Source organism: Mirounga angustirostris, unplaced genomic scaffold (assembly GCF_029215605.1).
Source record: "Mirounga angustirostris isolate CCGP_5_RB_7025 unplaced genomic scaffold, mMirAng1.0.hap1 SCAF_14, whole genome shotgun sequence".
NCBI lineage: Eukaryota > Metazoa > Chordata > Mammalia > Carnivora > Phocidae > Mirounga > Mirounga angustirostris.
The window spans coordinates 57434673-57461150 of record NW_026991722.1 but is presented as its reverse complement, the minus strand read 5'-3'; the positions used below and the strand labels follow the sequence as shown (position 1 = coordinate 57461150).

Here is a 26478-nt window from a genome sequence, read left to right as displayed (position 1 = left end):
GGGAGGTGTTTCTGCTAGAAACCTTCACTCCCCACATTTTTGTTATTTTCATGTTAAAAGTCTGCTCCTAGCTCAAGGTCTCTGGAGGACGTTTATTTTCAGGCTTCTCTTTTTCTCTTTTCAAATTATCAATAAATAATAATTATGGACAAATAAAACTGATTATATCCAGTGTATATGGGAGGGGGATATGCACAGGTAAGATCAGGGCAGAGATAAGCTAAGTTGTTTAACAGGATGGATTATCTCCAAAAGCAGTGCCTTAATTGGCTGGCACTTTGGAAGAAAAAGTGTTAATAAGAATCGGGAGTTGATCAGCTGGTACTCTGAAAAGACATGGTCACAGAAATTGGAGATCAATGATCCCCAAATCTACCCAGGTGAGTAGAAGCTTTGCTTGGTTGGAATGTTCTACCGTCTAACTGGTGTCTGGCACACAGTAACTCCCAATTCATTCATTTATTTATTCCTTCCCTCACTCACTCATTCTTGGTTTCTCACTGGGCATCTGCTTTGTGTCAGTGCTCCACCAGGCAGTGGGTATGTACCTTTTGAATTAATAAATGAACTCTGTGGATGTTCCTCTGATGCCAGGACATGACACAAACTTCTGCCCAGGCATCTTCCTCTTTAGCTTGCCAGGAGGAGGGCGGTTCTGCCTGACGGACAGTGATATTTCTCATGGTAAATGGCTATCTGGTAACTGGTTTTCTTATCAGTCCCAGTGTGATGGGCATCCAGAGCCTCTGTGAACAAAAGATGTTCTATCTTCAGATTGTTAAAATCCACACATTTTAATCTTCTTGAGGATAGGTGCCTTGACACTCATTTTATCATTTATTTTTGGGGAGATTGTGCTAATTTGACAGGCCTGGCTACCCCACTGGAATTCTGACCGCAGCCTTGATCTTGCTGCCACGTAGAGTCTCTTTCTGTGACCATCAGTGTTTGCTCCCTGGACTAGTGGGTCTCAAACAGGTGCCCAGAGGCCCCCTGGGGAACAGGGAGACTCTGGAATCTTAGTGTCATATTTCAGGACATCTGAGACCATTTTAATTAAGAGGTATTTTCAGATATGACTGTATCATAGAAAATTTGCTTTTTTTTGGTAAAGGAAGATCATAACTTAGAAGGAAGGGATTAGATTTTGAGGGGCAAGCTTCAGTCCAGGAGAAAGAGCATAAACTCTGAGCCTCTTATCCAGGGTGAGAATCACATGGTATCAGGCAGCATTTGACATGGAAAGGAGGAAAAGCATCCAGAACCTTTTGGGCACACTGCCAGCCCTCAACTACAGGTTAGTTCTGTTTTCCACCCCTGCTGCTCCCCGGAGCCTTCTTTCCTATATTTAGGAAATGAGACGAGTAATACCCAAATTCGTCAGAGGATAGAAAATTAGTTATACCAGAAAGTCTAGCACTTAATAGGCACTTAATATTTATCAAATCAATGGACAAATAAAAATGCTAAGTTTCAAAAAGAAGTGTATTATATCAAGCAAAACTATGAATCTAGGAAGAAAATATATTTATCATTTTTTATTACATGAGAAGGAACACACTTAAAAATCAACCATTTTTGGGCGCCTGGGTGGCTCAGTTGGTTAAGCGACTGCCTTTGGCTCAGGTCATGATCCTGGAGTCCCTGGATCGAGTCCCGTGTCGGGCTCCCTGCTCGGCAGGGAGCCTGCTTCTGCCTCTGGCCCTCCCCCCTCTCATGTGCTCTCTCTCATTCTCTCTCTCTCAAATAAATAAATAAAATCTTTAAAAAAAAAATCAACCATTTTGACACTATATTTAATATTAGAAGACATATTTTAGTTGCATGCAACTTAGATTATTTCTTTTAAATTTTATTTTATTTTATTATGTTATTCACCATAAAACACATCATTAGTTTTTGATGTAGTGTTCCATGATTCATTGTTTGTGTATAACAACCACTGCTCCATGCAGTACGTGCCCTCCTTAATACCCATCACCGGGCTAACCCATACTCCCACCCCACCCCCCTAAAACCCTCAGTTTGCTTCTCGGAGTCCATAGTCTCTCATGGATCATCTCCCCTTCTGATTCCCCCCCCTTCATTTTTCCCTTCCTTCTCCTAATATCCTTTCATGCTATTCCTTATGTTCCACAAATAAGTGAAACCATATGATAATTGACTTTCTCTGCTTGGCTTATTTCATTTAGCATAATCTCCTCCAGTCCCACCCATGTTGATGTAGAAGTTGGGGATTCATCCTTTCTGATGGCTGAGTAATAGTCCATTGTATATATGGACCACATCTTCTTTATCCATTCATCTGTTGAAGGGCATCTTGGCTCTTTCCACAGTTTGGCTATTGTGGACATTGCTGCTATGAACATTGGGGTGCATATGGCCCTTCTTTTCACTATGTCTGTGTCTTGGGGGTAAATACCCAGTAGGCAATTGCTGGGTCATAGGGTAGCTCTATTTTTAATTTTCTGAGGCACCTCCACACTGTTTTCCATAGTGGCTGTACCAACTTGCATTCCCACCAATAGTGTAAGAGGATTCCCCTTTCTCCACAACCTCTCCAACATTTGTTGTTTTTTGCCTTGTCAATTTTTGCCTTTCTAACTGGTGTAAGGTGGTATCTCAATGTGGTTTTGATTTGAATTTCCCTGATGGCTAATGATGATGAACACTTTTTCATGTGTCTGTTAGCCATTTGTATGTCTTCTTTGGAGAAGTGTCAGTTCATATCTTCTGCCCATTTTTTGACTTGATTATTTGTTTTCTGGGTGTTGAGTTTGAGAAGTTCTTTATAGATCTTGGAAATCAGAGCTTTGTCTGTAGTGTCATTTGCAAATATCTTCTCCCATCATTCTGTGGGTTGCTTCTTTGTTTTGTTGACTGTTTCCTTAGCTGTGCAGAAGCTTTTTATCTTGATGAAGTCCCAAAAGTTCATTTTTGCTTTTGTTTCACTAGCCTTTGGAGATATATCTTGAAAGAAGTTGCTGTGGCTGATGTCGAAGAGGTTACTGCCTATGTTGTCCTCTAGGATTTTGATGGATTCCTGTCTCACATTGAGGTCTTTCAACCATTTTGTTTATCTTTGTGAGTGGTGTTAGAGAATGGTCGAGTTTCATTCTTCTGCATGTGGCTGTCCAATTTTCCCAGCACCATTTATTGAAGAGACTGTCTTTTTCCCATTGTATATTTTTTCCCGCTTTGTCAAAGATTATTTGACCATAGAGTTGAGGGTCCATATCTGGGCTCTCAATTCTGTTCCATTGGTCTATATGTCTGTTTTTGTGCCAGTACCGTGCTGTCTCGGTGATCACTGCTTTGTAATATAGCTTGAAATCAGGCAATGTGATGCCCCCAGTTTTTTCTTTTTCCACATTTCCTTGGTGTTTTGGGGTCTTTTCTGATTCCATACAAATTTTAGGATTGTTTGTTCCAGCACTTTGAAAAATGTCATTGGAATTTTGATTGCGATGGCACTGAAGGTATAGACTGCTCTGGGTAGCATAGACATTTTAACAATGTTTATTCTTCCGATCCATGAGCACAGAATATTTTTCCATCTTTATGTGTCTTCTTCAATTTCTTTCATGAGTGTTCTGTAGTTCCTAGAGTATAGATCCTTTACCTCTTTGGTTAGGTTTATTCCGAGGTATCTTATGGTTTTTGGTGCTACTGAAAATGGAATCGTTTCTCTAATTTCTCTTTCTACAGTTGCATTGTTAGTTGATAAGAAAGCAACTGATTTCTGTGCATTGATTTTGTATCCTGCCACATTACTGAATTGCTGTATGAATTCTGGTAATTTGGGGATGGAGTCTTTTGGGTTTTCCACATAAAGTATCATGTCATCTGCAAAGAGAGAGAGTTTGACTTCTTCTTTGCCAATTTGAATACCTTTTATTTCTTTTTGTTCTCTTATTGCTGTTGCTAGGATTTCTAGTACTATGTTGAACAACAGTGGTGAGAGTGGGCACCCTTGACGTGTTCCTGATCTTAAGGGAAAGGCTCTCAGCTTTTCCCCATTGAGGATAATATTGACTGTGGGTTTTTCATAGATGGATTTTATGAAATTGAGGAATGTTCCCTCTATCCCTATACTCTGGAGAGTTTTAATCTGGAAAGGATGCTGTATTTTGTCAAATGCTTTTTCTGCATCAATTGAAAGGACCATATGGTTCTTCTCTCTCCTCTTATTAATGTGTTCTATCACATTGATTGATTTGCGAATGTTGAACCACCCTTGCATCCCGGAGATAAATTCCACTGGGTCATGGTGGATGATCCTTTTAATGTATTGTTGGATCCTATTAGCTAGGATTTTGTTGAGAATTTTGGAATCCATATTCATCAGGGATATTGGTCTGAAATTCTTTTTGATGGGGTCTTTGCCTGGTTTGGGGATTAAGGTAATGCTGGCCTCGTAGAATAAGTCTGGAAGCTTTCCTTCTGTTTATTTTTTGAAACAGCTTCAGGACAATAGGTATTATTTCTTCTTTGAATGTTTGGTAGAATTCCCCAGGGAATCCATCAGGCCCTGGACTCTTGTTTTTTGGGAGGTTTTTGATCACTGCTTCAATCTTGTTACTGGTCACTGGCCTAGTCAGGTTGTCAATTTCTTCTTGTTTCAGTCTTGGCAGTTTATAGGTTTCCAGGAAGGCCTCCATTTCTTTCAGTTGCTTACTTTATTGGCATATAGTTGTTGATAATAATTTCTAATAATTGTTTCTATTTCCTTGGTGTTAATGATGATCTCTCCCTTTTCATTCATAATTTTATTAATTTGGGTCCTTTCTCTTTTCTTTTGGATAAGTCTGGCCAGTGGTTTATCGATCTTATTAATTCTTTCAAAGAACCAGCTTCTAGTTTCATTGATCTGATCTACTGTGTTTCTGGTTTCTAATTCTAATTGGTCTCTGCTCTAATCTTAATTATTTCTCTTCTAATGCGTGGCTTAGGCATCGTTTGTTGCTTTTTCTCTAGTTCTTTAAGGTGTAAAGGTAGTTGGTGAATTCCGGATTTTTCTATTTTTTTGAGTGAGGCTTGATGGCTATGTATTTCCCCCTTAGGACCGCTTTTGCAGTATCCCCTAGGTTTTGGACTGATGTGTTTTTGTTCTCACTTGTTTCCATGAATTGTTTACGTTCTTTTTTGATTTCCTGGTTGACCCAAACATTCTTGAGCAGAGTGGTCTTTAGCTTCCAAGTGTTTGAATTTCTGCCAAATTTTTTCTTGAGATTGAGTTCCAGTTTTAAAGCATTATGGTCTGAGAATATGCAGGGAATAATCTCAATCTTTTGGTATCAGTTCAGACCTGATTTGTGACCCAGTATGTGGTCTATTCTGGAGAAAGTTCCATGTGCGCTCAAGAAGATTGAGTATTCTGTTGTTTTAGGGTGGAATGTTCTGTATATATATCTATGAGGTCCATCTGGTCCAGTATGTCATTCAAAGCTCTTATTTCTGTGTTGATTTTCTGCTTAGATGATCTGTTGCTGAGAGTGAAGTATTGAGGTCTCCTACAATTAATGTATTGTTATCAACATGACTCTTTATTTTGGTTAACAGTTGGCTTATGTAGATGGCTGCTCCCATGTTGGGGGCATAGATATTTACAATTGTTAGATCTTCTTGTTGGATAGACCCTTTAAGAATGATATAGTGTCCTTCTGTGTCTCTAACTACAGTCTTTAGCTTAAAATCTAATTTGTCTGATATAAGAATTACTACCCCAGCTTTCTTTTGAGATCCGTTGGCATGGAAGATGGATCTCCATCCCTTCACTTTCTGCCTGAATGTATCTTTAGGTTCAGAATGACTCTCTTGTAGACAGCATATGGATGGGTCCTGTATTTTTATCCAATCTGCAACCCTGTGCCGTTTTATGGGAGCATTTAGATTGTTCACATTGAGAGTGATTATTGAAAGATAGGAATTTATTGTCATCATGTTGCCTGTGAAGATGCTGTTTCTATAGATTGTCTCTGTAAATTTCTGTTCTATATCACTTTTGGGGTCTTTCTCCTTTTATAGAACGCCCCCTTAATATTTCTTGCAGGGCCGGCTTAGTGGTCACGTATTCTTTCAGTTTCTGCTGGCCTTGGAAGCTGTGCATCTCTCCATCCATTCTAAATGACAGCTTTGCCAGATAAAGTATTCTTGGCTGCACGTTCTGCTCGTTTAGTACCCTGAATATGTCTTTTTAGGCCTTTCTGGCTTGCAAGGTCTCTGTGGATAGGTCTGACATTATTCTGATGTTTCTCTCTCTGTACGTAAGGAATCTCTTCCCCCTGACTGCCCTTAAGATGGTTTCCTTGGTTCTAAGAGTTGCAAGTTTTACTCTTACATGCCGGGGCGTTGGCCTGTTTTCCTTGATCTTGGGAGGCGTCCTTCCCACCTCTAAGACACGAATGTTTGTTTCATTCCCCAGATTAGGGACGTTCTCAGCTACGATTTGCTCAAGTATATCTTCTAGTCCTCTCTCTCCATCCCCTCAGGCATCCCAATAATTCTGACATTGGAACGTTTCATAGTGTCACTTATTTCTCTGATTCTGTTTTCATGGATTTTGAGTTGTTTCTCCCTGGCCTCTTTATCCTTCTTTTCTATCAATGGGGCTTCTGGATCACTAATTCATTCTTGTGCCTCGCTTACCCTAGCTGTTAGATTATCTAGATTAGATTGGATCTCATTGATAGCATTTTTAAGTTCTGCCAGTTCAGCTTTCATTTCTGCCCTTAGAGACTCTATGTTGCCATTAATCGATTTCTCCATTCTAGCTATTGTCTTCACAACTGCTACCCTGAATTCCATTTCTGACATCTTGGTTATATATGTATCCATTTGTAAATCTGTGGCAGAAGTTACAGTCTCTCAAGTCTTTCCTATTTGGGGGTTCCTCCTCCTAGTCATTCTGTTGAGGGGTGGTTGAGGGAATGTATAGAGTCCAAATTATTGATCACAACCCAAGCAAGTTGAACCTGTTTTATGGGAACCTTAGGGTTGGGGGCTTCTTGTTCTCCCCGCCTGTCTTCTGCAGGAGGGGCCTGCCGCACTGTTACTCAGGCAACCCTGTTTGGGCGGAATTGCCCTGCCCCCTGTGGTGGGGGATGGGCTCAGTGGAAACCAGTTTTTTGGTGCTTTTGTTCTCTGGCACCTTTCCCTGGCAGCTTTCTGCATCTCTTCTGTGAGTCAGAGCAGAAGAGACCATTTCCAACCCTCTGCCTCAGAGCGGAGAGATCACAGTCTGTTCTTCAGTGAGTTCTCCAGGCCACATTATCTCTGTTTCTGTCTGTGCTGCTATAAACTGCAGCGTCCTGGGTTGTGCGCCCCTCAGCAGCGCTCCCAGTCCTTGCCTTCAGGTAGGGCATGTCTCTGCCCTTTGTGCTTCTAAAACCGCCAGCTGCCCCCAGTTCGCATGCGTGGCCCTGCCGCTCTGGTTTCATTCTGGGTGGCTGCCCTAAAGTCCTTTCACTGCTACCAGTCTGCGACTCTGTGTCCTGTCGCCAGCACGGGAGGCTATCGCTCACTGGAAGTGTAGGATCGCCAGGGCTCCCTCCCCCTTCCATTTATCTTCGGATATCTGCCCAAGGAATCATGGCTCCCTACTTCATACCTCAAAATCAACCGCCTGTGATATTCTGTTTGTAGAGATCCAGATATATCTGCTTACATCTCAGGCTGATTTCATTGGTGTTCAGAGTGGTCTGGTAGATATCCAGCCCTCATTTTCATGGACCAGTTGGAATAGGGTCCCCCACTCCTCTGCCATCTTTTCCTCGCTCCCTCCCCCGGCAACTTAGATTATTGAATAAAAGCTACAACTGCCTCACTGTCATTACTGTTGTCTGAATTATTTGTTTGTACGCCAGATTTTTTTTTTTTTGTGGTTATTCCCTGTTACCTTTGTTTCCAGTTTTCTCTAAAGGATAATTCCATACTAACTAATCCTTTTTTTTTTTTTTGAGAGAAAGAGAGAGAGAGAATCTTGAGCAAGCTCCACACCCTGCAGAGAGCCCAATGCGTGGCTTGATTTCATGACCTTGTGCTCATGACCTGAGCCGAAATCAAGAGTCAGACCCTTGTCTGTGCCATCTAGGTGCCCCCTAACTAATCTTCTTAAAGCACTGTTTTCACCACCACATGGCTCCTGTGATGTCTCTTCTACCCTCTCTGTCCCCTTTTTTTAAAAGATTTTATTTATTTATTTATTTATTTGACAGAGAGAGACACAGCAAGAGAGGGAACACAGCAGGGGGAGTGGGAGAGGGAGAAGCAGGCTTCCTGCAGAACAGGGAGCCCGATGCAGGGCTTGATCCCAGGACCCCGGGATCATGACCTGAGCCAAAGGGAGATGCTTAACGACTGAGCCACCCAGGTGCCCTCCCACCCCTCGCCTTTCTTCCTTTCATTAAATAACACTCTTCATCACAGCCTTTAAACCAATGTCCTCACCTTACCTGCCAGTTTTTCTTACCTATCTAACTCAAGGCTTTTTTTTTTTTCTTAAATCTGGGATGTAGAAATTTTTCAGATTAGATTTTATTGTCTATGAATGCCTGAATGTCTATATAAAATCGTGTGTATGTGTGAGTTTTTCCTGAGAGAAGATCCATTTCAACAAGCAACCCAGAGGACCCAAGATACCACGGAGGTGAAGACCCTTCCTATCTTCAGTCTGGTCTCCCTCATGCCCTCTGCCAGGGTTCCGTGAGCCTCCCTGACCTTGGTAGTCCTGCCGTTCATCCCGTCCTCTGTCGTCCGACACAGAAGCCCTCCTTCAAGGCTAGCTGAAGACGTACCTCCTCCACTCACCGCACTGAAGCTCCTTACCCCTTCTCTGGCTCCGAGAAATGGCAGTCAAGTGCTGAGGCACCACCACATGACTGTGACACGCCCTCCACATTTCATGATGTACGTTGGCTCCCCTGAGGGAATGACAGGCAAGTTCCTCTGGAGGGATCTGCCGATCTTCAAGCCCCCCTCCAGCCCACACATGAGCGGGGTTGTGAGGAAGAGGAGCTGGGTGCTGGGCAGGACATGTCCATCACAGACTGACAGCGTTTCCTTCCTCAACTAGCTCAAATTTATCAACATGCTTCAAAGCATGATCTCCCTCGGGGCAAGAGGGGCAGAGAGGATGAATGAAGAGGTTTCTAAAGCAGGACTCTTGAAGTCATTTTTAAAAATAAAACTAAACAATCATAAAAAGAACACTTCTCCAGGCCCCCCTCATTTGCAAACCACATGACCGGCAGGTGTTCTCCTGAATCATCTTGGAGGAGTGATTCTAAATGTGTGCAGCTTCCTCCAGCTCGTGGCCCACACTGGGGTCTCCACGGGGTATCTTTTGATTGTGAAATATGATCGGTTCTGGGCACTCCTACCCACCTGCGTACTCATCTGCCCCTCACCGTGAGCCCTGCTTTTGAAATGTTACAGACATGCAGTAACAGACGTGACTTCCTCTTCTGTGATTCCTGGTGTGCCAAATCATAAATCCTGAATGTTACAATTGTATTAGCGGCTGGTCAGGCAGGTGTGATGAAATGAATATTGGGTCATCGACACATTAGCTGCAGATGGAAAACAATTAAACAGAGTGGGGGTGGGCAGGAAGAACATATTAAAAAAGCCACAGATCTGGCTTGATTGTGGTCCCTTCAATTTGTAGAAACATGACCGTTATCATCAAAGGTCAAAGTCAGTTACTGGTACAAAAATCAATAAAGTTGAGGTGGGGGAGGAAGGGATTGAAGAGATAAATTCAGGACATGTCTTCTAGATTGAAGGGACTTGGTGAGAATCTACATATTTTAAACTATTGGGAATAAAGCTGGTTGTCAGTAAACTGGACTGTTCATGTAGTTTTGTGGGTTCCTGCTATGAATAGGTTTTAAAGAATTGTATCAGTGCACACTAGGAAAGAAACAGAGCAAGGAGAGATTTTCAAATTGCATCTGCTTTATCACCCATTTTGTTAGATTCTTAGAATCAGATATTTGTGGTTTTTGTTTCTTTATGAAGGCAATCCATGGGCATGTTCTACCTCTCTGTGCCAATTACTGCAGAGGATCAAAAATCCTCTGGCAATCTGAGGCTAACAGTTCCATTATGTTTGTGTAACAAACTAGAAAAGAGATTCTAACTTTTGAACCCAGACCTCATGGTCTGAATGTATTACTCTTAACAGGATGTGTACTGTCTTGACTGAATGTTAGACTTAAAATATCTGCTCATTTCTTGGGGCCTGGGTGACTCAGTCAGTTGAGCGTCTGACTCTTGATTTTGGCTCAGGTCATGATCTCAGGGTTGTGGGATCGAGCCCCACATCAGGCTCTGCACTCAGCGGGGAGTCTGCTTCTTCCCCTTTCCCTCTATCCTCTGCCCCTTTCCCTGCTTGCACTCTTTCTCTCTCTCAAAAAAAAAAAAATCAAATTTGCTCATTTCTGCCCCTCCCCCTGCACCACCAGCAGTGATATAAGTACTGCCAGTTTTCCAAGTGCAATCTGTAGACCATCCCGTGCCGGGAAAGGTGCCATGCTCTGGCAAATGGCATTATGTAGCATCCTTTTCCATTAAGGGTACATGGGTGGTCTACCTCAAAGTGATTACATTTGCCATTTCTTAGCTGCCAACAAATGTATTTACTCATTAACACTTGATAGGTTGAATGCTCCCAAAGAGGGCTACTGAACAATTAAGTATGATTTAGATGAATTCTGAAGGCACCAGAAAGTAACTTCTCTAATGGCAGTTTTCTTCAAAGCATGATCTCCCTCGGGGCAAGAGGGGCAGAGAGGATGAATGAAGAAATGCCAGGTGAGGGGCATCGCAAAGGACTCTGGGGGTTTTAATCTCTACTTTGGCTGGCTGTTTAGTCACAGTAATCTAGAGGTCCTCAATTTTGAAAATTCAAATAAGATTTAACTTTAGGTTCGTGCTGTTTGTGAAAACATGGGCTGATAATCAGGAACTTAGTATTTTGTGTATTTTATGATCAAATGTTCACATACATTTATAAAAACTGCTAATTCCAAGTTATCATCAAATTTATTAAATCAGATCTGTTATGACGCTTACTTTAGAATATTCTGGAATCCATTAGCAGGTTTTTAAGGAACTAACAAAGGGTTCCTTTGAAAGCATCGATTGATTCAGCATGGAAGAAGCAGGGTATAGGAGAAGGCAACCAGGACTGGACTCAGAGGCCCTGGACACACACCCTCGTTCTGTCCCAAGAGTTTGCGCCAGGTGCTCACTCTCTTAAGACCTTAGCAACTCCTATAAGGGTCTGCTTCCTGTCAGGTTCCAGCTGGGCAGGCTCCATGTGACCTTTCTTCTGACTAGCCAAGTGACCCTGGAAGGAGCCATTACTCATTTCATTTCAGGGGAGGAAACATGCTGGAGGTTAAGTAGGCCGCCTAAACCCAGGTGTAGAATCACAAATGGTGACATGAGACTGTGGACTCTGTATGGTGCCACCCAGGTTCTGGCCAAGGCTGTCAGGATTAGGAGGACAAGGCCCCATGGGGGCTCCATTTCAGCCACATTTGGAGGTTTCTGCCCCAGAGCTCTGCTGTCCAAAACTACCAGTAGGGGATAGTCAAATGAAGCTATTTAAATCAATACTAAAATCTAAAACTCAGTTCTTCATTCACAATAGATACTTTTTGAGTATCTACTGGTGGCTACCATATCAACCAGCACAGATATGGAAGATTTCCACCATTACAGAGAGTTCTACTGGATAGTGCTGCTCTAAGTGTTGGCATTTTGCTCACTGGCTACAACCTATGACTCATTAACTGAACTTGACCTTGGTCCTTTAGCTACTTCTTTCCTCTTGTGGTCCATCAAACACCTCCAACCCTCCTGCCTCTAAGCCTAGACTTTCTAGCCATGATTTTCTTGGCATCCTTTATTCTCTTGCTCCTTGATATTCTGTTGGGCACCCCCTGCCAATCCCTAACCATTGGCAAGTCATATCCTTTTGATTTCCCTGCTCCTGTTTCTGGGATATAACGCAATACTGGAAACAATGATAAAATAATAAAATGAAGAGAATGTACTCTCTCGACCCTAACTGGGTCCTCCCTGCTTCTCAGCATTTCTTTGACTCCTCTAACAGATGCACTAACATATCCCTTATGATGCCTCTTTCCCAATACCTCAGACCTTCCACGATCCTCATTCTCCATAGATGACCCACCTCAGAGTCAGTGTCCCAGGAGGATGATACAGAAGCTGTTGCCATGAGCTTCTCCAACAAGTTCCTCTAGGTTTCCTTTAGCCCAAGTGATCTACCAACTGCTTTCCACCTGGGAGCACTAATTGCCTGCTTTCAGATCTTTGCTCATGTCTCTGCCAGTCAGAAGTTCTCTTCCCAAGCCCACCTCTGCCACAAAGCAGTTTTTGGATCATCCCATCTGAAAGCAACTTCTATCTTCTCCAAGTTTCTCTAACATTTTCTCTGAACCTCTCACACAAATTTCTAACTGGTGTTGCTTGTAACAATGTACAGGGCACCCTGTCCCTTCCCCACCAAACCACAACCATCATGAGAGGGGGTGCTTGATGGATTCAGCCTGCACCCCTGGCAGCAACTAGCATGGGTCTTTGTATAGATAATTCTCAGCACATACTTATTTAGTGAATATCTATATACCTATTTATGAAGATGTCAGATTAATTCCTAAGGTAGACAGATTTAATTTAATAATGAATTGATGAATACACTTCTTCTAATGATCACAACATGGAGATCTAGCTAAATGATTGCATTACCAGACCTTCTGATGGGAAAACAAGGGGGGTATTGATGATGAGAACTGTAATAAGTGGGGCTATAGCAGTGTGGAATATCATTCTTGGGGGGAGGTGTGGCACAGGGACAAAATGATAGAGAATGGGCAAACAACCAAAGAAAGACATCAAAGCTATAATAGACTTACCTTGGGTAGCAATATAATGATTGGGTCGATGATAACCCTAAAAATAAATGAGAAAAAATATTTCATCAACTTAAAATCGATAAGCAGCACAGAAGTTACACAGTAAGTTTGCCACAATGAATGCTTATACAAATACCAACAATTGCGTCAGTTGGAAGTTGAATGACCATATGCAGTACCACGGAGTTCCTCATTAAAAAGCAAAGAAGCATCACACATCAGAGTTCTGCTGCTTACATAGGGGGTGGGAGTAACTTAATCATACACTGGCTATGAGATGATAGGTGAGCAATAAATACTAACAACTTATGGATTCTCTGAAATAACATGACCACAACTCTTGTTAGATTGCAAACAGGCTGGGAACGTACAATAGGATTTCATTTGTGTTCAGGATGTTATTGGCAATGTGCCAAGGGCTTTAACACATATTCTGTTCTCCTGTTATAGGCAGTTATATCAATAGTGATACTGAACATCATTCTTAAATACTGCTAATGCCACGCCATGCTGTTGTAGCAAGAGCCAGAAATTTGAAGAGGCAGAAATTCTGCAAGTCCCCTTCCTTTTATCATGACTCTGTGAGAAGGGGAAAAGATGAAAATTGGGACCAAAGAAAGAAGGGAACAAAGAACACTGGAAGATCAATATCTGGGAGAGATAAAACCAATTTAGAGAAAATTACACACAGGTAACAGAATATCACCATGGACCTTAATACTTTCCATTTCTGTCCCCCGAGATTACCCAAAATACGTGCCCAAAGCCAGATGGGAAACAGGAGAAACTCGGAGAGGAAATACAGATTTCTCAGACAATTTAAATGCATATCTGTTAGATTTTTTTGCTCTTAAAAATAAGTCATTGATAATGAACAGCAAAAGCAAACACATTCTTTATATAACTGACCTGCTGTAGGTCCCAAAGATAGACCTTTGACGGATATTAAATAGGATTATTAAATGATCACTCATTTCTTGCCAGCTGACCCTGTCTGATGTACGGCCCCATGAATCAGCCCTAGCAAGGCTAGGAGATAGGAGGAAATTGTTTACAAAACGGAAATAATTCACACAGTCCATGAATGACCTGTGCTGCTAAACACAATGATCATTTCTCTGTTCTCATCTCTGTGACCTGTCACCATCTCCATGACACGATTAATCCCCCTGAAATACTTTCTTCTTTGCCTTCTGGGATATGACGCTCTCCTGGTTTTCTTCCTCCCTCCCTCCCTGGCTTGTCACCCTCATTCATTTGCCCATTCCTCCTCTTCGCCTTGATGTTGATGTTGGAGGGCCCAGTTCTTGGACTCTTTCCTCATCTACATGGACTCGCTTGGTGATCTCATCTGGTCCCACAGCCTTCATTGCCATCTGTATGCTGATGAGTTCTGTATCCTCACCTCTAGCCTGGGCTCCCCCCACCCCCCAAATCCTGATGTGGGATAATCTCCTACTCAGCACTTCCACTAAGATGTCTAATATATATTTAAGGATTAACATATCTAAAAGTGAATTCCTTAATTCCTCCCTACCTCCACCTGAATTTGCTCTGTCCAGTCTTCTTTCCAGATAATGGCAATTCCATCTCAAAAGGCATCCTGACACCTCTCTTGCTCCTATACCCCATAGATAATCTGTCAGCAAATCCAGGGCTCTGGGTTGAGCGTGGATCCAGGATCCTACCATTTCTCATCTTCCAGTGCCACCACCTCTCCGCTCTCTCGCTGCTCCTGTAGTCACCTGGGAGGTCTTCATGCTTCTATTCTCACCCATCTATGGTGTGTTCTCCTCTATACTTTGGGATCCTATCACCCCTCTGCTCAGATCTTCCAGTAACTGTCCATCTCACAGTAAAAGCCCACATCTGTATGACTGCTTACATTATCTGGCCCTACAACCCCTCTGACCTGCTCTCTGTGACTCTACCCTCTCGTACTATGCCACCAACCCTTGCCTGCTTATTTCACTTCAAATTTGACAGCCATGATCCACAGCAAGGCCTATCATGGGCTTTTTCTCAGTCTGGAATGCTCTTTCCCTGAATACCTACATGGCACACAACCTTTCAATTTCTCCACTCAAATATTACCTTTCAGTAGAGCTGACTCCAGCCACTCTATTCAAAAATTACAATCCATCTCCAAACTGGTTCTCTGTATCCCCCTGTTACAGCCTTCATTTTCTCCATCATACATACTACCATCTAATATACCATATAGAATTCACTGGCTTAGTTCATTTATTGTCTGTTTCCTCCGATTAGAGCACCAGTTCCACTGGGCCAGAGGTCTGCTTTCGTTTTTGGTCTGAATTGCTCACGGTTATAACTCCAGTATCTACAACAGTAACTGACATATAATATAGTAGGCTGCTCAATAAAATCCTATTGACTAAGTGAATAAAGGAGCCCTGAATATTGACTCTTTTCTCTGTTAAAATTAAAGCTAATTAATCTGGTATTTTCATTATTTTTATGTCTTTCCTCCTCTGCATCTCTACCCGCCCATTCTTTAAAGCTTAGTTAAAATCACTTCTACCACAAAGTCTAATCTGATTACATTTACTCCTTCAGGCAGTGATTCATCAAACACTTATTAAGTGCTACAGTACTGCAGGTCTGTGCCCAGTGCAGGGGATACAAAGATGATGTAGGTTAATGTCCCTGTGCTTAAGGACTCTGCCGGGGGGCTCTAGGAGCTGGGACTGGAACATAAACAGGATTCCCATGGAATCTCTCAAGGGAAGGAGTGTTACAGAGAAGATTATTTCTTACTTTAGCTTCTAAGCTGTGAGGTCTTGGGGAGAAGGTAACAGGTCTTGGACACCTCTGAATTCTCCCATAAGGTACTCACTAAATGTCTGCTGGATAAAGAAATAAGTACAATGTACTTTAGGAAGAAATTTTGCTTTAATAGAAAAAAAAATTTAACTTGGGTTGAGTATGTTTTGGTTCATTATGAAATGTAGCAGTGTAGGGGTCTTCTTTTGAGGATGGGATGTTTATTATTCTTCCAACAGTCATCCCGCAGGCCCCACCCTCAGATCCATAACCAAAGTTGTCAAACCTTTCCAAGTAGTACTAAAAATAACATTTCTTCTGGTTATGATGCTAGTACTTTTAGTAGCATCTGATTTATACCAACCAAGAAAATATAAGAACCCATATATATATGTATATGGATAAAACCTGTCCGTGGAAGTACTGATGGGCTAGAAGAAAATGTGATGGCCAAGCACACTGCCTTGGGAGCTGCAAGAGAGCTGAAGCCTGTTTAATGTGAGCCTGGGCCTGCAAAGTAACAATGACTTTCCCTTCATTTTCAGGCTACTTTTGATTTCATTCATTCTTTCAACTGAAAACATGCTGTCTCCTCAGGAATGTATTCTAATGTAAGACATTAACATGATGCAGAATGAACAAAGAAGCAGTCTTCAATAATTAAACAGCCTACATATTTAATGACATGTCTTGTGTGCATTAGATGTCCTGGTTAACAGCTGCAGACTACTTTGAAGGCAACTTAAAAGTGCAGTAATGATGAGAGATTGCAAATCATCGAATTAGGAATTAGAGAGTTTTATCCTATTAATGTGTAAACAGATTTTTTTTAAGTGTCAAATAATCTAAGTTGTTGACAAAAAAATGGAAATAACATTTTCTTGGTCCACAGGGGCACAGGACGGCAAAGGAGGCACAGAAGGTTAGAGAGGCCCACTTGAGACAAGGACCGGCCATGCCTTCATCATAAAGTTCTGTGGGGTGTGGGGCAACAGTTATGTGTTTGTAGCTGGAGCAATGTGTGCCCACCAATATCACAGCAGACACACAATGTGGAATGTGTCAGAACAGTTGGGCTTACTGACAGTTTCAAAATACATACATCGATATAATTTCCATTGATGTAGTCTGAGTTGGTATCTCCTTCTATGGTCTGCAGCCTCACCCGTGAATGATCATCTGCAAAGGAAAAAGAAAACAGTGATTAAAAGCAATCTGTTGGGCTGCTCAGAGCCCCAGAATGTAAGCATATTACATGGAGATCAACTGCATCCATGATGCTTTAAAGATAAACAAAGAATTAAATACTACACACCTTCTACACTTCCTATTTTGCTCTTAAAACTAGGAAGAATTTATAATTATTTGCATTTTACAGCAATTCTCATTAACTTATTCTTTGATCATTCACAGGCGTGAGGCATTGGCAGAGGTTTGAAACTTCCACATTGAGTCCTATGAATCACAACAGACTTATTTCTCGGATTGAAGGTGTAGCATCTTCCCTAAATCACATATAAACCCTGAGATTTTGACAGCTGCCTACGATATCCACCTTGACAAATGATGGTTATAAACCATGGCCCTGCCTTCTGGAAGGTGCAGACATGAACCTAACCGGAGCTGTCCCTGAACTCCCTAAGCCACTCTCTGTACCATGTGTGTGAGACTCAAAGTCAGGTGCGCAGGTTAGAATACCCCACTTGGGGTCTGGGGCACGTTACTACAGCTCTCTGTGCTTGAGTTTTCTTATGTGGAGCCTGGGGATTAACAGTGTCCACCTCAAGGGATTATCATGAGCATTAAAATAAAATTGAAAAGAAGATTAGAAGAGAGCCTGGTATATAGTAAGTGATGGATAAATGTCAGCTGTTGCCGCTGTCACGTGCTGTGTAACAGACACGCGGACTGTTCTTCTCACTATCTGTACAGCTGTTGCCCCCACACACGAGAGCAAGCCAGGAACGGACCCATATGCAGTCGAAATTTTCCTTGCGGTGACCTACTCTAAGATCTAGTTTCTCAGAGCACATTTTGCTTAAAACCAGAGGCCCCCCGTGCATATTTTTGCTGGGGGCATGGGGGAGGTGAGTCACTAGGGTGCTGGGGATGTGCGGATTGTTCTGGCTTTTGTATTTGTTAGGAGAGCTGGTGCGCACACACAGCTACCGCGGAGCAGGGCGGTAAGCAATTCTGGCAGTAAAGCCAGAATGAGAGATGCTCCAACAGACCTGAATCATGGCCATTCTGCACACATCAGGCTTTTAGTCAGCTCCTCTGAAGGGAGATGAGGTCCGCCTTCCTGTACTCCTTGTACTTTTCCTGAGCAGTGTTTTTAAAAGGCAGGCATCATATTAGAGGCCCCCAATCTTCAGAAGCAGTGCTGTCTTAGGATCTATTGTACCTCCTTGTCAGAATCCCCCCTCTCTCACACTTTATTTCTCTTAGAACCTCAGGATGAATGCCGCCCATTCCCTGTGATTTACCACCTTGGGCTTCTCAAATTGTTCTGCAATGTTCTACAAAGGGACTTCAATCTCTGATAAGACTCCACTCTCATCTCCCATAAACAGAGCCTTTGAAATAAAGAGTTCCCCCATCATCTCCTACTGTTCAGTTGGTTACCTCTCTCCCTCAATCTTTTTTTTTTTTTTAAACTTGGCTGCTATTTCTCCACATGTAATTGCTTTACTCTCCTCCTGATGGGGAAACCCACAAGACATATGCCGAGTGTATTTCCTTAAGCAGACTGAGGCTGTTTTATTTCTCTTTATAGGCACAGTAGTATCTTCTCCTTATTCTAAAGTTGATTTTACTAGATTATAACCTCTTGGGGTCAGAGACCATGTAGTGTCCGTTCTGAATATCCCTGTGAGCACCTTTCACCCAGGCCATACTGCCTAGCTCCACGGCCTCTCTTCACAGCACTGCCTGCATACACAGTAGGTGCATGCAACGCCTTTACCTCTTCACCCCACTAACAAATGCCCTGTCTCGATAGTCACTGTCTCAATGGAAGAAGGGGCAAGTTGTGGTCAGGTGAGGTTCACTGGGGCTTTCTGGGGTCCTGTTTGGACTTGCTTAGTGGTTTTATGAGTGTTGGCTTTAGATCACATCTATTAACCTGTATTTGGGCTTTATGCCCTGTTTTGTACCTATATTTCACTATTTAAAAATAAAAGGGTCCACCTTGAGGGCATTATGCTATGTGAAATAAACCCAACCCAGGGCAAATACTGCATGATTCCATTTCCATGAGATACTGAGAGTAGTCAAATGCACAGAGACAGAAAGAAGAAAGTGGTTGCCAGGGGCTGAGGGGAGGTGGGGAATAGGGAGCCAATGTTGAGTAGGTACAGACTTGGGGAAGATGATCTGGCAGTGGGTGGTGATGGTTGCACGACAATGTGAGTGAACTTAATGACCCTGAACTGGACACTTACACGTGGTTAATGTGGTAAGTTTCATATTATGTTCATTTTACCACAATTTTTAAAAAAGTAAGGGTCCACTTTTTCCAGCCCTCCCTTGTAGAATACCCCTTCAAGTTCCACTCTAAGGTTCGGTGTCCTGAGAAACAGGTCCCTCAAAGCTGGGAAGGACATGTCACAGACTCAGTCTTGGAGGCCTGGGGAGTTCCCCTGTGACTCCCCGTGCCCAGATGAAGTAGACGCAGGGGTGACAGTGACTCTAGAGTGCGCCACTAGAGGACAACTGTAGTACATTACTGATGTGTACTCAGGAGATGGCTTAGGAATCACTGCAATGAGGTTTAGGAGGTATTTTTCCTTTCAGTGATAAAATGAGTGAATATTGATAAGTCAGTGTCTCTTAAGGCAGGGAGAGAGAGAGTTTAGCGGGGAGAATGGGCTTAATCTCTCAGAGATTAGCTTTGGTGTCCCAGAGACCCTGATTTGAATACTGGCTCTCTACTACTCCCCCAAATTGTGAACTTAGACAAACTCTGAATCTCGCTGAGCTCCATCTGTAAAAAGAGGTTGATGATCCTTCCGAGGATCGTTGGGAAGACCAAGTGAGAAGTACATGTCAAGTGCATGGAATATAGGACAGTTTCCATTAAAAAGGAATTACCCCGCTTATGTGAATAAAAGTGACATTCTTTGGGCCCCTGGGTGGCTCAGTTGGTTAAGCGACTGCCTTCGGCTCAGGTCATGATCCTGGAGTCCCAGGATCGAGTCCCGCGATCGAGGCCCGCATTGTGCTGCTCCCTGCTTGGCGGGGAGTCTGCTTCTCCCTCTGACCCTCCTTCCTCTCATGCTCTCTGTATCTCATTCTCTCTGTCTCAAATAAATAAATAAAATCTTTGAAAAAAAAAGTGACATTCTTTTTGTTTAGCAATTCAAACTACAAAGAGCCCAGGACGCTTGTTTGCAGGTCATTGGAAGAGGATAAAACTGCACCCTCTAAGCAGCTAATCTTTGGGAAAGATGAGCTTGAGCTAGTTTTAAAGAGGAAACAGGATTTCCAAAAAGATTTGGAAATAGGATGAATACTCGAAAATAGCTCCTACATCTTAATTCCCTGGCATCAATTCAGGAACTTGTCTTTTTATTTAAAATTTTTTTCTTAAATCAAGGTATAACTGACATATAACATTACATTAGTTTCAGGTGTACAGCATAATGATTCGATATTTGTATATATTGTAAAATGATCACCACGGTAAGTCACCAGATAAAGTTACACATTTTTTTGTTTATTGTGATGAAAACTTTAGGATTTACTCTCTTGGCAAATTTCAAGTATGTACTACAATTTTGTCGACTATAGTCACCATAGTTACATCATGTCCCCATACCTTACTTATTTTATAGTTGGAAGTTTGTCCCACTTGACCCCCTTTCACCCGTTACACCTACCCCTCAACCCCCCTCCCTCTAGCAACCACAATATTGTATTAGTTTCAGGTGTACAACATAGTGATTCAATATTTATCTACATTACAAAATGCTCACCACAGTAAGTCTAGTTACCATCTGTCATCATACAAAGTTGATATAATATTATTGGCTATATTCCCTATGCTGTACTTTTTATCCCCATGTCTTATTTATTTTATAACTCGAAGACTGTACCTCCTAATCCCCTTCACCTATTTTGTCCTTCCCCCCACCTCCTCCCTTCTGGTGACCAACAGTTTGTTCTCTATATTTATAGGTCTATTTTTGTTTTGTTTTGCTCTGTTTGTTTTGTTTTTTTAGATTCCAGATATAAGTGAAATCATACAGTATCTGTCTTTCTCTGTATGACTTATTTCACTTAGCATAATACCCTTTAGTTCCACCCATGTTGTTGCAAATGGCAAGATTTAATACTTTCTTATGGCTGAATAGCATTCCATTATATATGGATAGATACAGATATATCTATCTGTAGATATATCTATATATCTGTATCTATCTATATGTATATCTATCTAATCTAGCTATATCTTTGCATGTGTATATATATATGTGTGTCTGTGTATGTGTGTGTGTGTGTGTATCACATCTTCTTTATTTATTCATCCATTGGTGGACACTTAGGTTGTTTCTATATCTTGGCGATTGTAATAATGCTGCTATGAACACAGGAGTACATATATCTTTTCAAATTAGTGTTTTTGTTTTCTTTAGATAATACCTAGTAGTGGGGTTGCTGGATCTTATGGCAGTTCTGTTTTTAATTTTTTGAGGAGGCTCCATACTGGTTCATAGTGGCTGCACCAACTTACATTCCCACCAACAGGACATGAGGCCCCCCATTTTGCCATATGCTTGCCAATACTTGCTATTTCTTGTCATTTTGAGAACAGCCATCCTCACAGGTGTGAGGTGTTATCTTACTGTGGTTTTGATTTGCATTTCCTTGATGACTAGTGATGTTGAACATTTTTCATGTGCTTGTTGGTCATCTGCATGTCTTCTTTAGAAAAAATGTTTATTCAGATCCGCTGCCTATTTTTAAATTGGATTGTTTGTTTTTTCGCTGGGTTGTATGAGTTATTTATTATGTTGTGGATATTAACCCCATATTGGATATATGATTCACAAATATTTTCTCCCATTCAATAGGTTGCCTTTTCATTTTGTTGATGGTTTCCTTTGCTGTGCAGATGATTTTTATTTTGATGTAGTCCCATTTACCTATTTTTGCTTTTGTTGCCTTTGGAGTCAGATCCAAAAAATCATCACCAAAACCAATGCCAAGGAGCTTACCACCTGTGTTTTCTTCTAGGAGTTTTATGGTTTCAGTCTTACATTCAAGTCTTTAATTTATTTTGAGCTAACTTTTATATCTAATGTAATACAGTAGCCTAATTTTATTCTTTTGCATGTGGTTTCCCAGTTCTCAATACCATTTATTGAAGAGACTGTCCTTTTCCCAATGTATATTCTTGCCTCTTTTGTTGTAAATTAATTGACCATATAGGTGTGGGTTTATTTTGTGAATCCCTATTCTGTTTCACTGATCTATATGTCTGTTTTTATTCCAATTCCATACTGTTTTGACTATTGTAGCTTTGTAATGTAGTTTGAAATCAGGGAGTGTGATGTGATGCCTCTAGCTTTTTCTTTCTTTCTCAAGATTGCTTTGGCTATTTAAGGTCTTTTGTGGTCCCACACAAATTTTAGAATTGTTTGTTCTTTTTCTGTAAAAAAAATGCCATTGGAATTTTGATAGGGATTGCCCTGAATCTGTAGCTTGCTTTGGGTACTACAGATATTTTAACAATATTAAATCTTCCAATCATGAGCATAGAATGTCTTTCCATGTATTTGTGTCTTCTTCAATTTCTTTCATCAATGTCTTACTGTTTTCAGAGTATAGGTCTTTCACCTTCTTGGTTACATTTATTCCTAGATATTTTAATCTTTTTGATGAAATTGTAAATGTGATTGTTTTCTTAATTTCTCTTTCTGATAGTTTGTTGTTAGTGTATAGAAATGCAAAAGATTTTTGTATGTTGATTTTGTACCCTGAAAATTTACTGAATTCATTTATTAGTTCTAATTGTGTGTGTGTGTGTGTGGAGCCTTTAGGGTTTTCTATATATAAAATCATGTTTTTCACAAATAGTGACCATTTTACTTTTTCCTTTCCAATTTGGATGCCTTTTACTTCTTTTTCTTGCCTAATTGCTACAGCTAAAACTGCTAATACTTTGTCGAATAAAAGTGGCAAGAGTGGGTGGGCAACCTTGTCTTGTTTCTGATCTTAGAGGAAAAGTTTTCAGTTTTTTACAATTGAGTGGGCTTTTCACCATTATGTTAGCTGTGGGCTTGTCATATCTGGCCCTTATTATGTTGTGGTACATTCCCTCTATACCCACTTTGTTGAGAGTTTTTAACATAAATGGATGTTGAATTTTGTGAATCCATGCTGAGAGCTGCTTTTTCTAAAACACAATTTATTCTGTCCTCACCTAGTCCAAAACATTCAAGGATATCAACAGGGAACTGCTCAACAGTGGTCTCTGTTGAGGAAGGTCATCGAAAAGATGTGACCGGTGGTTGACCCATGAGCTGGACCCAGGCACTTGAAATTCCTCACCCATTCCCCCATTATCCTTGGAATGTGGGTTCTGTTTGTTTTTCCTGCTCCCAGGGGCTACTCCAAGGACAGTCTTGAGATAGTGATATGGCGTTGAGCAGACTTGCACAATATAAGTGAATGAACCTAGTTAAGATCTCTTCATAAACCTTTAAGATTTGGCAGGCAGATGTAGGGATCCACTCATCTTGCTGCCACCCAATACAAGCCTTGTATATAAGTTCCCTTTACTAATTAAAACTCCCAACTACCATCCCGAAGTGCCTTGCCTCTTTCTTTGGTCTCTCCCTTCCCTCTGTGTCTGAGAGTTGGTTTCAGAGGACACCCAGGAAGCTTGAGGAGGGTTGTGAACTAACAGTCTTATAAAACAATGGAATATGATAAAATCATCAAAAAGTATTACTATAGCTTTAATTACTTTCCTTGAGAAGATCTCTGTGACATATTGTGGAGTGAAGTATAGCAGGTCGCAAAAGCAGCATGTCTCTTAAGAGTCTGTTTATATGAAATAATTGTATATGTGTGTAGAAGTGCTTAGTGGGATTTCTGCTGGGTGGGCAAATTTGGAGTAATATCTATTTTCATCTTTATGATTTGGTATACTCTTTTAATTGTCTACCCAGTTTATACTGTCTTTATAATCAGAAATAAAACAACAGACCTAATTTTACTTTAAAAAATAAAGCCAACAACTTTAAGGCAGAGAACAGAAAAAAGATGAAGGAAACAGAAAAAAATGTTAGTAAGGTTTGAACTTAGTTGGTGAGGTTCTGAGCAATTTTCCCCAACTCTTTGTTACTGCATAATTTTTCCTTAATGTATATGAATTCCTTTTATAATTGGGAAAAAGATATCCATTTAGCCATGGATGACTGGAAAATGATCAAATCCAAAAAATGTTTATATTATAATTACAACTCAATGTTAGCCCATCACAAAGGGTGACAAACTCTGACATTTTGAGAAAATCCATATAAAAGCCTTGTTGCTATTCCTCTCATTCCTTTCAAAAAAGCCTTTATTATAAGAAAAAGGGCAAAAGTAATAGTAATATTTTTGGGTAAGAAATAGGCACATAAAGACCTGGTATAAAGCATAACAAACCATTGCTTACTACTGAAAAATTATAATCTGCTGGTGTTTTTTCCCATGTACGTATACTTATTTATGCATGTGTGTATGTATTTATGTGTATTTATGTATGTATGTATGTGGGTATTTATGTGTGTGTATGTGTGTATTTATGGATATGTAAATGCATGCATTTATGGATGTGTGCATTCGTACACTAGAGGTGGGGTAATTAGACATTTAAAGCAGGTCTCTATGTTTTACTCTAAGTCTCTAAAAAGGGTTAATTATGCCTTTTTTGTCACATAACGTTATATTTAAAACACCTCTAAGTAGCTTCAAATATTTTAACATTTTCATTTTAAACACGATGGATATGGGTAATAGCCTTGCAATTCACTTGTATGTGATTAGATAATACTACGGCAGTAGAAGTGAAGCGTGACATTGATAATATTTCACCTCCAACCAGTTCTCTCTTTCTGCTAAATATTGATGACATATTTAAGGTAAATTGGAATCACAATGATCTAAGTAACATTTGCCCTCTGAGAGGAGACGCCCATTTAATTTTAATTACTACTGATTTCTGCAAGTAATGGCTTTGCTTCTCCTGCGCTTACATACTTGCCAAGGACTGCTGCTGCACTGGTTTCAAGGTACAAGATGCAGAAGAGCCAAGTGAACAGATGGGAAGTGTTCAGTGATCTACCCCTGTGTGACCTGTATGCCAGCCTGGTGTCCCTGCTTGTGCCCACCTGAATGCTCAGGCCATGCCGGTACTGAGCACCAAGCAAATGAGGAATCTTTGAGTTTAGTGGTAGGTGCCTCCATGTTAATCTTTGCTCTTGCTGTCAGTTTTATTTGTTACTTGGTCTTGCTGTGTTTATTGCTTACAGCTAGACCCTCAACTAGAGACCCTTACTCTTTAATCTTCAGTGTCCTGGCAGGACCCCTAACTCTTATTTTGTCTAATTCTTCTAGATTTTTTTTTTTTTTTGCCTTCCTGAACATGTTGTGTTGATTTGTTTCTCCCTTATTCTCATCCATCTGATTTTTAACACCAAAAGCTCTCCCTGCCAGCCCATACTTACCCAACTAACCCTTCGTTCCCATCATCCTCCCTTCACCTGCCTTTATTCCTACACCAGATCATGACAGTTAGGGATTCCTGAGAAGTGACACTGTTGGAGGGGCTCCCCTGCTAGAGAGAAGCACAGCGCTATGGAACAAAACCCTGGAAGAGTGGTTTTCAGCATGAGCATCAAGATTGGGTCACTGGTTCAAAGAGTCAGGTGGGATAGATTGGGTCAAAAGTTTCACTCTCCTCTTAGATAACTCACTATTAGCCAGGAAAATGGAGTAGGAGGGCATGGGTAACACAATGAGGATGAAAATCAAAGCTCAGAAGGGACTCTCTTCTCTTCCTTTCATAAAGCTGTCTGTCCTCCCATCACATCCTCACCCATTGCCTACTCACCCCCTGCCTACTCCATTCAAAGCACCGTTTGCTAATTTCATGAATAATTCTCACGTTGTTACATCAGAGTCTTCATTGCACTAGATCCTTCAGCAGGACACTATTGACACCCATTCTTCTCCATGACACAATGCTCTTTTGTACACATTAGGCAATATTGCCTCAGTATTTCCCATTACTGAAGCCCCTCCAGGCTGGGTCCTGGGCTCTCGATGCCCTCCATGCTTCCTCCACAGATAATCTTATCATGCCAATGGTTTCAACTGCCATTCTGTGCCCCAAGATTCACTGGTTTCCATCTGGGCCCAGATCCCTCCCCTTTGGGTTTCAGAGCAGTCTATATAACTGCTTACTGGACATCTCATTTGAATGTTTCACAGGCATCCTGATGCATCCCCAGATTCAATTCATAAGCTTTCCCTGCTACTGCCAACATCAGACCTATCCCTGAGCTCCCTGCCAAGTGTGGTTCCCTTCCAGTGTTCCCAGTGGAGTAAATGTCCCATCCTTCCATCTGTCTAACCATTCACCATTCATGCACCATTCATCCATCCTCCTGTGAGTCAGAAACATAGAAGCAACTCTGTCTCCTCTACCTTCCTTACCCCACATCCAATCTATTTGATTTGATCAATAACCTCT

General features: G+C 41.3%; 1 protein-coding gene across 2 annotated transcripts in view; it reads right to left on the bottom strand.

Moving 5' to 3' along the window:
- PTPRM (protein tyrosine phosphatase receptor type M) overlaps nt 1-26478 on the bottom strand; it is an 810901-nt gene that overhangs the window by 80472 nt on the left and 703951 nt on the right. For both annotated transcript variants that reach the window (XM_045887027.3, XM_045887028.3), the window contains 2 exons: nt 16834-16910; nt 12948-12984 (listed from right to left, as the gene is read on the bottom strand). In XM_045887027.3, coding sequence (XP_045742983.1) covers nt 12948-12984; nt 16834-16910 — 114 coding nt within the window. The remainder of the gene's footprint in view (nt 1-12947; nt 12985-16833; nt 16911-26478) is intronic.